Genomic DNA, 16,318 nt, shown 5'->3' with positions numbered 1-16,318 from the left:
GCCAAGTGTCAGCTTCTGAAACACACAAAGCAGGTTGTGCTCTTATTGTTGTTTGACTGGATGCATGTAAAACCTGACCATGAGTACTACCAATAATCCTCATTCTACAGAGAGATCTCCTTTAGAACACCATCCTACACTTGGACAGATAACTGGGAAAGGTTGATTTGTATTTTTATTTCTTTTTTAATAGTTTTGCCACTTTCAAGACATCAGCAGGACGTGACAAAGATTGAATCTGAACACCAAAATTTCAGATACTCATAATTATGTCTGTTGTGATTCTGATGACAGGTTTCTGCAGGATCAGTAAACACATTTCTGACTCTCGCCTTCATTTCAACTTACCTTGATGTTTTCCCATCAGAAGACTTATATTTCAGACCCTCTCTGAGCGTATTCACTGTCTTGATAATCACTATGTACACAGTCAATACAAGTGAGTGAGTTTCAGGATTGTTTTCAGGACACTAACTCTTCACTGCCCTGTTAATAGGTCCACACTGAATTATGAGCAATATCTTCTTGGATTCTCAGAAGACAAATGCAGTAGCTCATTGCATACTTAACACAGGAAAAAAAATACCAACGAGAAAATAACCCACATGAAATGTTAAAATGCTGTTGCTTATGGAAATATAACAAATTGTCAGCAGTGAACACAAAATCTCAGCCATTTTGCTTAACAGCACCTCCTGCAAAAGCAGTGAGGGGGTTTTATCCTTGACACACTGGAATAATCTGTCTTAAATCCCCAGGGAAAAGCAGAGGAGATAGCAGCCTGTTTGCTTCTCTTCCTTATCTGGATTCCAGAAACCATTAGAAATCTTATGGTGAAAAACTGAAGTGCATTATACCAAAATCCCTAGGAAAATATTTTGCCCATGGCCTAAATGAACCATTTTCAAAGAACCTTGTTAATAAATAAATAAGTAAATCAGTCTTACATCAAGGTATTCTTACACAAATCCTCTTACCTGAAACATTATCCAATGTTTCATTTCTTCTGCAATGCCTAAGACATGGTCATCTTTCACATTGTCTGTAAATCAATATTTTGATGTCCTGTAATTGTTTGTTAATAACAGCAGTAAAAACACTGAGTGAAACTAGCGGCTTACATCATGTTTTAGAGAGTGTTCTAGGAGCTATCAATCCATGAAGATGATTTCCTGCCACAAAGAACCAGCAAGCTAATCTGAAGTCTACAGAAGGACAAGAAAAGCTAATTGTAAAAGCAATTGTGTAGATTTGAAACTGTCTATATAGCTGTCTAGTCATTTGTTTACAGTTTGGCTAGACACCAAGTAAGGACTTTAACTTCATCTTTTTCTGGTTTATCCGCTACTTGTACACACTCTGTGTATGTTACTTCACTATGTATTTCTAGCCTTTCTTGCTAAGCCCATCAGCATCTAATGGCAGTTGTTTCCCACTCCTAACATCTCATCCTTGCATATAACTCCCTCATTTACTACCAGCTCTCCTCAGTTCTCAGTTTCCCCTTTCCCACGCGTCAGTTCTAGCAATTTTCAAAGCCAACCGCTCCATATGCTTAGAGACATATTAAACTTCTGTCATTTACCCCCCCCCCCCCACATTAAGTCACATTTTATACTTCTGTCTCCCAGGGAGCCACAAGTTAACAACAACAATAACAAAAATGTTCCCAGATCAGAGCACGTAACCGGAGCTAATGAACTTTCCTGGTGGATGTCATGTACTAGTGCTACCGAACACTTTGCTATTAAAAGCAGGTAAGAAGAATTATTTCTGCTTGCAAATTGTTGCTCAGCTTCAACAACAGCAGCAGAGTAGATCTATCACTGCTGTTTAATAATGTAAATCTATGAACTAGCCTGATGCTTTGCCATCCATCCTTCTCAGCTATGGCTTTGATGCCTCTCTTCTGCTTACATAAATCTTATATAAATTTAACTCATAAGACAGGAAGCACAAACTGCTTTGTGTTTGGTTACGTTCACTGAGAGCACAGCAGAGCCATAATGTGTGTGGGAACACAAACGTTTAAAATACTTAGCTCTGCATAATTCTTTTGCTTTCTGTGTGCATGTGAGTGAATATGCATTTTTTGAGGCTTGCTGGAGGGGTAACTATTTTAAAGGTAGACATTATGACTGTGTTTTCCATCCTCAAGTAGATCATGAATGTGGAAGAGAGCAGGGTGAGAATGTTATTATTTTTGTTTAATGATAGAGACTGCCACATAGTATTCAGAAGCTCATCTGCAGCTAGTCACTATTATTATTTAACTTGTTGCTTTAAATAGTAGGATGGAGTCTAGACCCTGAGAAAATCAGGATGGCCAGGAGTTTGGGCTGACTTCTTCAGAATGATAAAAATTGGTATTTTGGAAATTGATTTGTCGTTCTCCAGAATGATATAAAATGGTACTTTGGTATTTTGGAGAAATGCATGTCCTTTTCTGATGAGTGAGCTCATGGAACCTGACTGGCTCAAACAGGTTCTGATAACTACAACTACATATACACACACACACACACATATACAACTGATAACTTAAAACTACGTTTCAATACCTGAAGAGGACCTACAGAAAGCCTGGGAAGAGGCTCTTCAGAAGGGCTTGTAGTGACAGGATGAGGGACAATGGTTTGAAACTGCAGCAGGGTAGATTTAGGTTGGACCTTAGGAAGAAGTTCTTTACAGTGAGAGGTGTAATACTGGAAGAGGTTGCCCAGGGATAAGGTTGAGGCCCCATTCCTGGAGATATTCAAGATCAGACTTGATGTGGCTCTAGGCAACCTGATCTAGTTGGAGCTGTCCCTGCTGACTGCAGGGGGATTGGACATCATGACTTTTGTGGGTCCCTTCCAACCTGATGCAATCTGAATTTGTCAATCTGTGATGCAGCTTTCAACACCTAAACAAAAGTAAGGTCTAGCTTCTCCCCTCTTCTCTCCAGTACTTTCTGTCATTACTGCATCTGAATCAGGTGCTTAATTCCTTGATGAAAAACACACTGTAAGAGATTTGGAAACTGACTTGCTGTTTTGAACTCTATAAAGCCAGAGAAATCTCTCATTTCCTATCATCAGAGTAACAGATCTGCAAAAGCTATATGGTAATCCTTTATCTGAATGCCATTTTGGATATCATTGCCCATCAAATCCCATTTAGCTGCATTTTCTCAAATTCCCTTTTTCAAATGATGGCAGTGAATTCAGATCCATGCAACATTCATCTTTTGGGCGACTACTGCACTTGTAAGATCTCTGCACGACAGGAAGAACATTCTTTAAAATAAGCAATGAAGAAGAGAAAAGGATTTTAATGTACATAACCTTGCAATGACTAGATTACAATGAAAGGGATCACAAATACCTGCCAATAACTTCTGCAAGGGTGTAAACATTGGGGCTGCCAATGTGCTATTTACATCTGTAGAAAATTTGAGGTAATGGTATGTAATTTTGAAATAACACAGACTGAAGATTAAAGGTTTCTCACCAGCAGCTATTTGGATTTTGAATTGCCCTTTATGGAAAATGCCTGAAACCTCACTACTTTGAAACTTAGAAACAATGAAGGATGAAATCTTTGAAGATGACTTTAAGGACTGGAGCCCTAGTGGCTCTAGGCTGCAACAGAGCCTTTTACAGCCAAGTGAACACTTCCCCTCATTGTGCTGAAAATTGTTGACCTTACTTCTATTAATAATCTCAGTATAATACTTTTCACTCTTTTTAAACTCCAGGACTGCATCTGTATGATACAAGTGCCATGGATTCCAGGCATATCCAAGCTAGCTCTGAACAATGTGACAAGGGAGAATCAGGTAGAAGTTCCGGGACGATGCTGTCATCTTATTTCGGGCGCATTAATGACTGTGATAGGTCTACATGGCACTCTTACACCTGAGAGCTGCTGTACAAAGACAATGTTTCTGTGATCCTTACAGCTCAAATGACTGCCCTGCACTTTTCCTTTAACTATTAAAAGCAGTTGTGAACAGAAGACAAATGATGCTAGTCAAGATCTGATGCACTCTTGGGAATTTTCATAGGAAATACCAGCTCCTCTCAATATCCTTCAAAGCAATAAAGAAGCAGGGGGGAAAAAAGGAAAGATTTCAAAACATTTCCCCTTTGCATGCTGCTGAATAAGAGTTGAAAACCAGCATTCTTTTTAAAAGCATCAAAGTAGCACTGCAGTTATTGAAAGTATTATATAACAAATTCTGCAGCTTCATGTCTTTGCAAATGGGGGATGATCCTTGATGCTTTTTAGCACTGCAAATGTCTTCAAAGCAAAGGGAGAAATATGGCAGGAAATCATCAATATCACTGTGCTCCTCTTTGCTTTTCTCTACCACGATCTTCAGGTATTTCATGTTTGACTTCAATCGAGAGAATCTGTTTTAAAATACCATAAGCTAGAGCTGAGTTCTGCAGTCAGAAAATGCAAACATTTGAAATAGGGAATTTATTGCAGCTAAACTAACATAAATGCTGTCCAGAAATGTAAATATTCATAATGGAATTATTTTTAGGAGAAGAACTACCTTTTACTACCATCTACAAATCTTATTATAATGAAAGATGCTAACCTAAAACTTCAGATTTGGGAGGCCACATTCAGCACAGAATGTGTCTGAAGTGTCTACATTAATATCAAAGGATTTGAAAAAGGACATGATTTTAAAAAAGTAAATCCAAATTTTCTTGCTGGCTCACCAGCACTGAAAAGGTTAAGCTGGGTAAATGTAACTCTTTATCCAGAGCTCTTCTAAGCTACTGCAGGTAGAACAAGTTGTTGCCTAGGACAACAAAACATTTAGTGACTGTTTATTTTATCTGGTTTTGTACAGAACTAGTGGGCTAGGAGGAAAAGTTATTTTCTAGTTGGTTTTATTTTTAGGTTTTTTTTTCCAAAGGGAAGAGGAAGCCTTGGTTTGGGCTACCTTTGATTTACACCCTGGAGAACAAACCATTTTAGACAGAAAATCAGATGGTAAGACGATTTATTTGCTGCCTGAATCGAGGAAGACTTTGTTAGGGTACTTACAGACACAGTGCCTGCTCTGGCACCAGGCAGAGTACTTTGCTTTAGTATTAAAAAAGAATTATCTTGCATTATAAATCAATCATTTGTGCTACCTAGTGTGTTACAGGACAAGAAAATGATCCTGCAGGTGGAACACAATAGGTGCTAAAATTGCTCAGCTTTCATTATTAGTGCTAAAAATTGCTGCCAATCACTACCTGATTATAATTTGTTTTGAAGAGAGCGTGGGGCAGAGGGAAAGGGGGAAAAAAAAAAAGACAAGAGTAAGGAAAAAGCTCTGGTTTCTAAGAGCAAAGATTTACCTCATAAGAGAGGTAAACCTGATTGGTACTAAATTATACCGTTTTGATGTGACTAAAATCCTTACAGTCAAAAAATAAATACAGGATATAGGGAAACCTATCTGCACATTTCAGTGGCTACATTTACTGATCAAACATGGTTATTGAACACTTGTCAATCAGAAAATAGCAACTTTGAGATTACTGCTATAATATATAAAAAAATACATAAATACAGAATTAGGGAAATTATTTCAAAGTGCTTATACAACACCTTGGATGGAAATCAGCTCTAGTGCAAAATGAAACCAGATGGATTACAAAAGAGTCATTATATTACCAAAAAAATCAATGTCCTGAAAATGTTCACAGTGAAAATACTTTCTGTTTCTTTCTCCTTTTTTTCTTATCTTCTTTTTAAGCATGTTGCATTGCAAACTGCTAAAGCATTGTATTTGAACTTGAAGAAGTGTTTTTCCTCCCACTTCTCTCGAGTCTGAGCACTGCCATGATCCAAGGTGGGAGTGTGAAGAGGTAAACTGCGGCTGGTTTGCAGAAATTGCCAGTTTATTTCATCTCCTGATCTTTTTTGCATTAGCATGAGGAACAGATGGAAGTTTGCACATGAATTCTTCCAAAGGCTATGAAATCACTACCTATGCAAAGCGTAACATGCGGAAACTGTACAGAAGAGTCTAATATGTTATGAAATTTCAGTACTGGCACACGGATTTGTTGAAGATAAAGTGCAGGCAACAAGATTTTCCACTGCAAAACTACAACATAACAACAGTTTCTAAATGATCAGTAACATCCACAGCCATTTACAAACGGAGTGACTGATGGAGCTGCTGCCAGTATTCAAAGCAGGAGGAGTATAACCACGGGGAGAAGTATTTTCAAATGCAAGATCCAATGGAATACATTTACTGTATGATGGTAGGTATTTCTTTCTTGCAAAAGAAACAAAGAGGTGCATTAGAAAATCCCCTTTTAGACCTCTGTGGGTGCCCTGGATGAATGAAATAATCTTTTCTTTGCAAAGAAAAACAAAACAGAAAAAGTGCTCTTTGTATACTCTCTCATCATTTTTTTGTGCATGCAATGAACCTAGTGGTTCCATTTCAAAGGGAAATAGAATAGTTTAGAGAGTTATCCTTTGTACTTACAACTGTAGCAGCTAACACATGAGTGTAACCTCATTGGCAGCATTTTTCTGCTAATGTAGGAGGAACTGAGCAAGTCTATCCTACATTAATTCATGAGAAATAATGCTTCATCACAGTATCGCTAAGGTTGGAAGAGACCTTGAGGATCATTGAGTCCGGCCTGTCACCCAAGACCTCATGACTAGACCATGGCACCAAGTGCCATGTCCAGTCTCCTCTTGAACACCTCCAGGGATGGTGACTCCACCACCTCCCTGGGCAGTACATTCCAATGACTAATGACTCTCTTGGTGAAGAACTTTCTCCTCACCTCGAGTCTAAACTTCCCCTGGCACAGCTTGAGACTGTGTCCTCTTGTTCTGGTGCTGGTTACCTGGGAGAAGAGACCAACCCCTTCCTGGCTACAACCACCCTTCAGGTAGTTGTAGAGGGCAATGAGGTCACCCCTGACCCCCCTCTTCTCCAGGCTAAACAATCCCAGCTCCCATTCATGATGAATGCTATTCAATTCCAGCACTGTCTTCAGAGTATTTGATTTGAAACATATGAGCAACTATCTTGTTGTCAAAGAAGTGCTTTATATTTAGCCCTATAATTTATATTAATTAGGATCAATTTATTTATATTGATTAGAAAAGGTTTGCAAACAAGTGAGCCAAAGAATTTGAACAGATACTGGAAGTTCCCCTCCTTTTTCCACAAATTAATCAAGGTTGTGAATTAACCACTTCAAAAGTGGTAGTTATTTAGCATCAGAAGACATGACAACTGGAGCAGAAAAGATTTTCTTGAATGTTCAGCCTGGCTGGAAGAGAATGCTAAAGATTCCCAGAAAACTTTCAAAAGCTAGAAATATCTTTTCCTCAACAGAAAAGACACATTTGTTTTGCAGGATGTCAGAGACATTGCCAAGCGTTTTATGCTACCTAGAAACTTTGAAATGTAAGACTTCTGCTTTCGCCCCGGTACATCAACATGGTTGTCTCTACAGAAGTGGATTTGCATTTGAATGTGAGTCCATCAGTTAACTTGCTGGAGATTTCACAGAATCATAGAGTTGTTTCACTTGGAAGAGACCTTTAAGATCACCGAGTCCAAACTCTGATGATCTTTACCTTCAATTATATATATTGATATATAAATACACACAGCTGTGTGCACAGCTGTTTAAAACACATTGGGTTACATTAATTACCTTCAAGTACCTCCCTAATCAAGTACCCTAGTAATATACTCCTGAATGTTTGGAAGGAGTGAAGAAAGAACCCTCATACAGAGCATCTTCTAAACTCAACAACTGTAGAAGTTATTTTAAATAACAAAACACCTAATAACTTGAGATGCCACAGCCTACTGCTAGTGCAGACTCATGGTGTTGAAAGCTTTTCTAATTATCACAGTTGTTAGAGCTATTTAGACAGCAACTGCAGGAAGAGCTGGGGGCATTTTGATCAGCCAGCAGTGTTTCTGGGAGATCAGAAAGGACACTGGCTCCAAGCATTCCTAATTCTTTTCAGTGATCTGGAATCTAGCAGGGGACTGAGTTGGAGAGGAAAAGGAACAGGAAATATGGATCTGCAGTCACAATATCTGAGGACATGTGATGTTTCATTCCCCCGGTGTAGAGTGGCACGCTTGGGAAATTAAGTAACATAGAGAGAAGTAGAGTCACTGAGTAATTTGTCAGAGAGAAACTGAAGGACAGCCCTCTTAAGGAAAAACACATCTTTCCATGCTATGGAGTCAAGTGGGCACTGTACAAAATGCATCCATTTGGTGTGCATTACCCAGTAAAGATGCACAGCTGCTATCTCCTTTGCTGGAGTAGATAAGGAGGCTGCTAAGTGAGACTGAGACAGTAACCTGGTCAAGGAATCTGAATGCAGTGTGTGGTCTATTTTAAGTTCTTTAAACAGAGACTATGAGTTGTGCTGATATTGTAGGTGCATTAATTGGCTAAAGCTTCATGAGAACTTTGAGAAATAAGTTCAATGCAATGGTTTCCATTGCTTAAAGCAATAGGCTCAAGCTAAATACATATAAGGCAATTCTGACTTTCAAATTACACTGCAGTTGGAACTCTGTATATTGGACCTGTGCAGAGAAGGACTAGAAAGATATGGAGCAAGGATTTATGGAAGCATGAAATGGCTAAATAGACTAAATCTGTTCAGTTTGCAAATGAGAGTGGAAATGGTGGAAGTGTACAAAATGAACCACAGCACAGGAAATACAAATAGAGAAGGAATTCAAGAATGAGCTTCCTGTACTGCTAGCAATGATGTGTAAGTACATCCTTAAAACTTTCTTGTTATCTGAGCACTGTAAAATGACAGATGGATGCCAATTGTTGAAGAGAGTTTCATGGAAGATTCATGGAAATGCTGGCCTCTAAACCTGCCCCAGGCAAATTAGTAGGAATTTAATGGTGCATAATGGTAGTGGACACATAGATAAATACAACCAGGAAGAGTTTAGTTGACTACATGCAAAGGCACTTTATATTCCAAAAGGCTATTAGTGTTCTTTGAAACAGTCAAAAATATGTTGCTTGCTTGCCTGGATTCCTAAAACCTTTTAATAAAGCCACTTTTAAAAAGGCCCATAAAAAAATAATAATCATAACCACCCCCCCCCAACAAAATAATTATATCATTAAGGAATAAGAAAAGTTATATATGGATAAACAGCTGGTTAAAGCAGGAATCTGAAAGAGAAAATGTCATTTTCAGGGCAGAATAAGGTTCACAGTGAAATCCTGGAGAGATCTGTGAATGGATTTCTGTTGTTCGATATATTTATAAATAGCAGTAAGATAATAAAACCTGATGATGATGATGATAATTCATTTGAGGTAAAAAGACAAGGAAGAACTGTCCCAATTCCAGAAGTCCCTGAGCTGAAAATTATTAATGATTAGAAGAATGCTGTGCAGCTAATTCATAATGTGCTTGTCCTATCCATGTAGCCTTCCCTGGTCTTGGCACAATGGATGAGGTAGAGCCCCTGATCTGTTTCAGTATGGCCATTTTCACTTTCTTTCCTTTCTACAGTGCAAACCTCAGTGGGCTCAAGTGAAATGATCATGTTGCAGCTTTAAACAAAACTGAAGAATCAGTTTTTCATACAGCACAGAACTAAATTAAATGGTGAAACTTGTTGGAAATGTTGTAGAGGGTCCAAAGGATTTAATTCTAAGCTAAAGGAAGGCAGTCCATTAGTACTTTCTCTATTATCTTTGATCCAATTCTGAACAGCAACCATTATAACCTAATATAAACCATTATAACCTAATATAAATTAAATTGTGGAACTTGTTGGAAATGTTGTAGAGGGTCCAAAGGGTTTAATTCTAAGCTGAAGGAAGGCAGTCCATTGGTAGATACTTTCTCTCTCTATTATCTTTGATCCGATTCTGAACAGCAACCATTATAACCTAATACAAACCAGGAATGCAATTTGGGAGAGAGTATGAAGAACAATTCCCCAAAAGATGAAGATCTGGACAGTAACTGAGTTTAGGAAATCATTTAGCAAATGTTAATTTTACATAAGACAAAAATCGAATTATCCACGTGGAAGATGGATGTGAAAAAAATAGAAGCTCCCAATACAGGATGAACTAATTGAGAAGAAATGTAAACCAGGCCACTTACATGTAACCTTCCTCCCAGGAATTCAGCTATCTGTGAATCAAGGCCTACTTTCAGCACAGCACAGCTGTGCAACTGTTCTCAGCCTTCTGTGAAAATTGCTGGGGTGTGAGAAGGAGCTGCAAGAGAGTGCACAGGCTGGAAGCTTATGAGAAAAGAAAGGTAGAGGTGCAGACGTGAGATTGTGGAGATGGGAAACCAGCACCTCAAGGACTCAAGGGTAACAGCACTCACACAAAAAGGTAAAAAAACCCAACGGGAAATAAAGGGCAATCAGAAGACAGGCAAACAGCACCAGAACAAGAGGACACAGTCTCAGGCTGCACCAGGAGAAGTTTAGGCTCGAGGTGAGGAGAAAGTTCTTCACAGACAGTTGTTAACCATTGAAATGTGCTGCCTAGGGAGTTGGTGGAGTCATTGTCCCTGGAGGTGTTCAAAAAAGGATTGGACATGGCACTTGAAGCCATGGTTTAGTAGCCATGAGGTGTTGGGTGACAGGTTAGACTTGATGATCTTTGAGGTCTTTTCCAACTTTATTGATTCTATGATTCTATGACAGCACCTCAATAACATCATAACCTATTCCAGGGAGCAACATACGCCAGCCCTCTCCTACCTGAGTGATGACTATGTGGCCATTAGACTTAGTGACTCATTTGGTGGGGGTTGATCTAATGCCTAGTTCATTAGTCCTACAATGTATTGTGTGTCTTAGACGATAAATAACTGGCTTTGTTCTTTTAAGCTGTTTGTATCTTGCCTGAAGAATCTTCTTGGTAAAAGTTCCCTGAAGGGAGTGACTCCCCGAGGGGGAGGGTTACGTAAGCAATCCAGAATAACAGACACGAATAATGCGATTAGTCACGGAGACGAACATTTATACTTTAAAGCACAGTTGCACAATTCAGATGGGTTAGAGGATTTCAGAACCTAAGGGACTTTCCTCCTCCCCCCCCCAGCAGATAATATGTATTCAGAAAAGTTCCTTGTAGCTACAGTATTGAATAAATGATGTCTGAATCTGGGTACAGAAGCTGACCTCGCTAATGAGCAAAGACACTTGGGAGACAAATCCAGAAGTGCTGAGAAAGCTAAAGCTGGCAGAAAGCATTCTGGTTACTCACAATCCCAAGATAAGAAAATTAGAACAATGCTTCCCAGGAAGCATATACCTGAGAAAATCATGAAGCACATGGGTCTGGGAAAATTGATGATCGAAATGACAAATGAATTAGTGAAATAAAACCTACATTTCTAAGTCTGGCTTGTTGAAAAGGGACTGAGAATGGCAGCTTGTAAGAAGACAAATGAATAACTTTTAAAATGACTCTGATTCAAATGCTTTAAGTAACTGGTGCTTGTAGAAAAGACATACACACTACATATGTATAGACAGAAGTCAGAAAGAAACTAGCATGTTAAGTTAGAGCAGAGATTACCTTGCTGCAGTGATTTCCAATACATTGCAGGAAGCTGCATTTTAGACTTTTTTCTAATGCTGCTAGTGAGGTAGCTGGAGGACCAGAGAAGCTGAGGGAAGATGGCCTTTACTACCAGTAGCTTGGACATTTGGCCACCTTCTCACATTTTTAAATGTGTTTGCCTAGATCCAAGGATGGTAAAACAGTGCTGGAAGTAGTGAATGAGCTATTCTTTTTAGGAAGACAAGAAGGTTAAAAGCTCTGATCATTTCAGTATCCTGCAGGAGTCAGATGTAACTCACAAAGGTTAACTTTAAACATAGAATCACAGAATCATTTAGCATGGAAAATAGCCTTAAGATCATTGAGTCCAACCATAAATCTAACACTACCATGCCCACTTCGAACTCATGTCCCTAAGTGCCACATCTGCATGTTTTAAAAATATCTCCAGGGATGGTGACTCTACCATGTCCTTGGGAGGCTTGTTCCAGGGCTTGAGAACCCTTTCAGTGAAGAAAGGTTTCCTAATATCCAACCTAAATCTCCTCTGGCACAACTTAAGGCTGTTTTCTCTTATCACTTGCTACCTGGGAAAAGAGACTGACACTCCTCTTGCTACAACCTACAACCTGTTGCTCTAACAGGTAGTTATAGAGAGTGATAAGATTTCTTCTCAGCCTCCTTTTCTCCAGGCTAAACAATTCCAGTTCCCTCAGCCACTCTTCATAATACTTGTGCTTGAGTACTCTCATCAGCTTCATTACTCTTTGGATACATTCCAGCACCTCAATGTGAGGGGCCCAAACCTGAACACAGTATTCAAGGTGTGGTCTCATCAGCGCTTACTACAGGGGCATGATCGTTTCCATAGTCTTCCTGGACACATTACTGCTGCTAGAGGCCAGGATGCTGTTGACTTTCTTGGCCACCTGAGCATACTGCTGGCTCATACTCAGCTGGCTGTCAACCAGTATGCCCAGGTCCATTTCTACTGGGTACCTTTCCAGCCAGTTTTCTCCAAGCCTGTACAGTTGCATAGGATTGCACATGGTGGCAACCCAGCAGCTGGCCTCGGTGAACGTCATGCTATTGGACTTGGCACATTGATCTAGCCTGTCCTCTGTAGAGACTCTCTACCCTCAAGCAGATCAACACTTATACTAAAGCTAGTCTTCTCAGAATCTCTATGTGGAGTAAGGATAGATAAACTCCCCTAGGAAACAACTCAGATGATTAATCACAATTTAACCACCCTGAATAATTCTTTCTTTTGACATCAGTTATAGTTTAGAAAGGGAATATAGAGAGGCTAGCTTCATTCAGCTGCAGAGAGACTCTCAGAATGTGCCTTCTCCTTTCTGTCTTTCTACAAATTATCTGTTTTCTTTAATAACTTAATTGAATAAATGTGTGCTGTGGAGTGGAGGAAAAGTGTCTTGGTCAGCATCACACAGAAGTTGTGTGAAAAGTAAATGTCACAAGAGTGTCTGGCGATGTGTTAAGATAAAGCATGGCCTTTCGATCAGTTCAGAGCTGGAAAAACAAATCTAAAGCTTCATGAACTTCATCCACAGGCACGTGAGTTGAGGGTCACAAGAAGTGCAGAAAGAAGATAAAGAATATTCATGGTTTAAGATGTAAAGAAGGATTTGTGAAAAATTAAATGCCCCCTTCTTCCCTCTCTCTTTTGAGCTATACCAATTTATCTAACAAAGTATTCTCTCTAGCTTCAAATTTGTTTCCACTCCTCCAGAAGCCATGGATGATTTCCCAAAGCCTTATTGGTTAAAAGCACCAAATATGAACTAAGAGTTTCCTTGCACCAAAGCAGGAATGGCTTTTCTGTCAAATTCAGTGTCTGCAACTGGTTTAGCTGATGGTTAAAATGAAAATCATACTGTCAAATCCATAGCCCATGATATAAATAGATATTTTTTCCTATTTGGTATAAATGCATATGAAACTTCTTGCTCCATCCACAACTTAAACACCAAGAGCCACAAATCAAGGGTACTTTGAATTCTTTTTAGGGTGTTTAAGTCTGTTTTTTTCTCTTATTTTTCAAGTTCCTGGACTCTGACCTACTCAAGTCAGCAGTCCTGTTCCAGAGTTAGTGGCTTTGACTTTTCTATGTTCCTTTATGAAGAACTTTCTGTAATAAGCTCTTGTTTACTATTGTCTGAATGAGAAGTGAGACCTTTGAAATTGATTTCAGGCAGCAGGCCTGCTGGTCAGGGGTAAGTATCTCGTTCTGCCAGACTGCACAATGCTTCAAACCAATTTCTGGTCCACTTCTGAAAGATTCCCCTCAATTGAAACAGAAAAATAACAGTAAATACTTTTCTAAGCTACAGATTTTCTCAGTGAACATTATATCATTACAGCTGGCTCCTACTGATTGGTGGTAATCAAACATATGCTGCCTGGACTAGAATAGAAACTCTGAGATGTAGAACTGTTTTATTTGCTGTGCCCTCGAACAACACAATACTATATTATATCTGGTAGGAGAAAGAATTACCTCTGTAGGTATCTATACCTATACAAAACTTAAACAACTGATCAACAGCTTCTTGCTAGTCATATCAAATTGGGAGTGTTACCCCAAGAAGCACAGGCCTTCAAAAAGAAAACTGTTTTAGGCTTTGAAATTAGAGGGATAGATGCTGGTCTGATTTATAATTTTACAGAAGCATCTTCTTGCTAACTTCAGTGCAGGTACTTCAGTACCCATCATTTTAAGCCGGTTTGGAATCAAACCACAAGCCTTTAATGAAGTTTTAATGATCCACTTGGGGGAGCTAAAGGGTAATTTGTTTCCCAATTGATTATGGCAAAGTGTTTGAGATGCAAAACTAAGTTGCGGAAGACAACGTGAACAGAATCTTCCATTTTTTTTTTCAACTCAGTGCTGGCTGTTAATCTCTATTAGCTTCTAGAGCAAAGGGTCCCCAGGTCTGATTAAAATTCCAGCCACTTACAGAAGAAAGAATCACAGTTGTGAACAGCTTAGCAGTAGACACCCATAATAGCATCACTCATATCCTGACTTCAATTATAGAATGATATCCTGACTTCAATTACACCTACAGCATGCATTGAATGCAACAAACACAACACGTAAGGCAGAGTTTGGTCTTACCTTACATTTTTGTACCAGCTAACATTAATTGTAATGTGACAGGGAGAAAAGAAATCCTAAAAGAAATTCCAACATGGACTGGTTTTAGCTCTCAGTTGTTTTTTCTGTTTTTTAAAAAAATGATTTGATTTAGATGTTGGTCTTGGGCTATGGCTGCTTGTGCATCATGCACTAGTTACTGTGTTAGAACACGGTTTCACACCATCATTTCTGAAGCCTGGGACACACTGGCAATCATTTCCTACTATAGATCTGCATGAGCTGCTTTATCTTATATTTTATTACTTATGGTGGCCCTTTGACTGTTCTGTTATTAGTCACTAATTAGAGGCAGAAGTCCAGGGTCTCCTATATTAGAAGGAAAAGCACAACCTTTTACTGGGAAGAGTCAATAAAATATGATACTGGGCTTTTCTCCATGTAGGGATTGCCCTAAAATTCAAATAAACTAACAATACAGTTGATTTCCAAAGCTGCAATCATCTCTCTTTCCCAAAAGGAAACAACCCAGTTTCAGACACATAACTTACATGAAAATTCCACTGGCAAAGTTGTGTTGTCAATGTCTTCACTGCAGCAGTGCAAACTTCATCTTACTGCAAATTACTCTGCAGTGCAGTCTACATTAAAGTTTATGCTTGCCCATATGTGGGCATCTAATCTGACTCATGTAAATAAAGGTTGAAGCAAACCTGATAATTAAATATTTTGTTCCTTTAGCACAGCATATTAACTATATTTGAGGTTTCCTTTATGTTTAATTTAGCCACAGCATGTGCAAAAGAATCTTTACAAGAAGGACTGTTGCTAGGCATTTTGAACACCAAGATTTATGCTTTGTAGCTATAAACTCCCAGAATATATTTTGAAATGTCATTCAGCATCCAGAAGGCAGACACAATCAGGCTGGTTGAATACCATGCTAAAAACAATGGTGAAGCAAATGGAAGCAAAGTGTACAGTCAACTCAAGGACAGGCAGGGAAGTTGTAAACATTAGCAGTAGTCAGAGACAGCTATTGTAGTGCAATTTGCTGTTGTGCTTTCTCTTTGATATGTAAGGACAAGTGCTGTAGTGTATTTAGGAGGAACTTCAGCTATGAATTGATTAACTTACATTAATTAACTCAATCTCCCAGATTTTTTTCACAAGGTCCATCGATGTATAGCCATTAATTAGAAAGGATTTGGTATAGTCACCCAGTTCAATGGAATCCAGCCATTCAGCCACTGAAGTGGGGTTGTAGCCATCGTGACCGACCTGCTTCATCTGAAAAACAAGAAGGAGCAAGAAATACTGATGAAATTCATCAAACATCTACCAGAACAGCAGCTGTGTGTGTTGGTTTTCTTTGGGTCAGAGTTACCTTATTGCCTGATCATCACTCTTTTAATGATTAGTACAACACACACACATGGCAAAAGCACTAATAAAAAGGAATTTTTCAATGCATCTCTTTCTTATGGCCACTTGCCTTTTAAACCAGATCATACTATGACTGTAGCTGGAGTTGAGTTCTTACTAGACATCAGGGAATCCACAAGAAGGTAAAAGGGTGAAGGAGACATTATTAATATACTGACTACATGAAAGTGTCAGA

At 38.9% G+C, this 16,318-nt stretch overlaps 1 protein-coding gene across 12 annotated transcripts in view; it reads right to left on the bottom strand.

Moving 5' to 3' along the window:
- ANKS1B (ankyrin repeat and sterile alpha motif domain containing 1B) overlaps positions 1-16,318 on the bottom strand; it is a 420,346-nt gene that overhangs the window by 156,503 nt on the left and 247,525 nt on the right. For all 12 annotated transcript variants that reach the window (XM_068142750.1, XM_068142747.1, XM_068142754.1 and 9 more), the window contains one exon: positions 15,835-15,987. In XM_068142750.1, coding sequence (XP_067998851.1) covers positions 15,835-15,987 — 153 coding nt within the window. The remainder of the gene's footprint in view (positions 1-15,834; positions 15,988-16,318) is intronic.

The sequence above is a fragment of the Melanerpes formicivorus genome, unplaced genomic scaffold (assembly GCF_026170545.1).
Source record: "Melanerpes formicivorus ecotype bairdi unplaced genomic scaffold, bMelFor1.0.p_v2 SCAF_8, whole genome shotgun sequence".
NCBI classification, from domain to species: Eukaryota; Metazoa; Chordata; class Aves; order Piciformes; family Picidae; genus Melanerpes; species Melanerpes formicivorus.
Note: the sequence above shows the minus strand (reverse complement) of the source record. Positions and strands in the feature narration are given on the sequence as shown.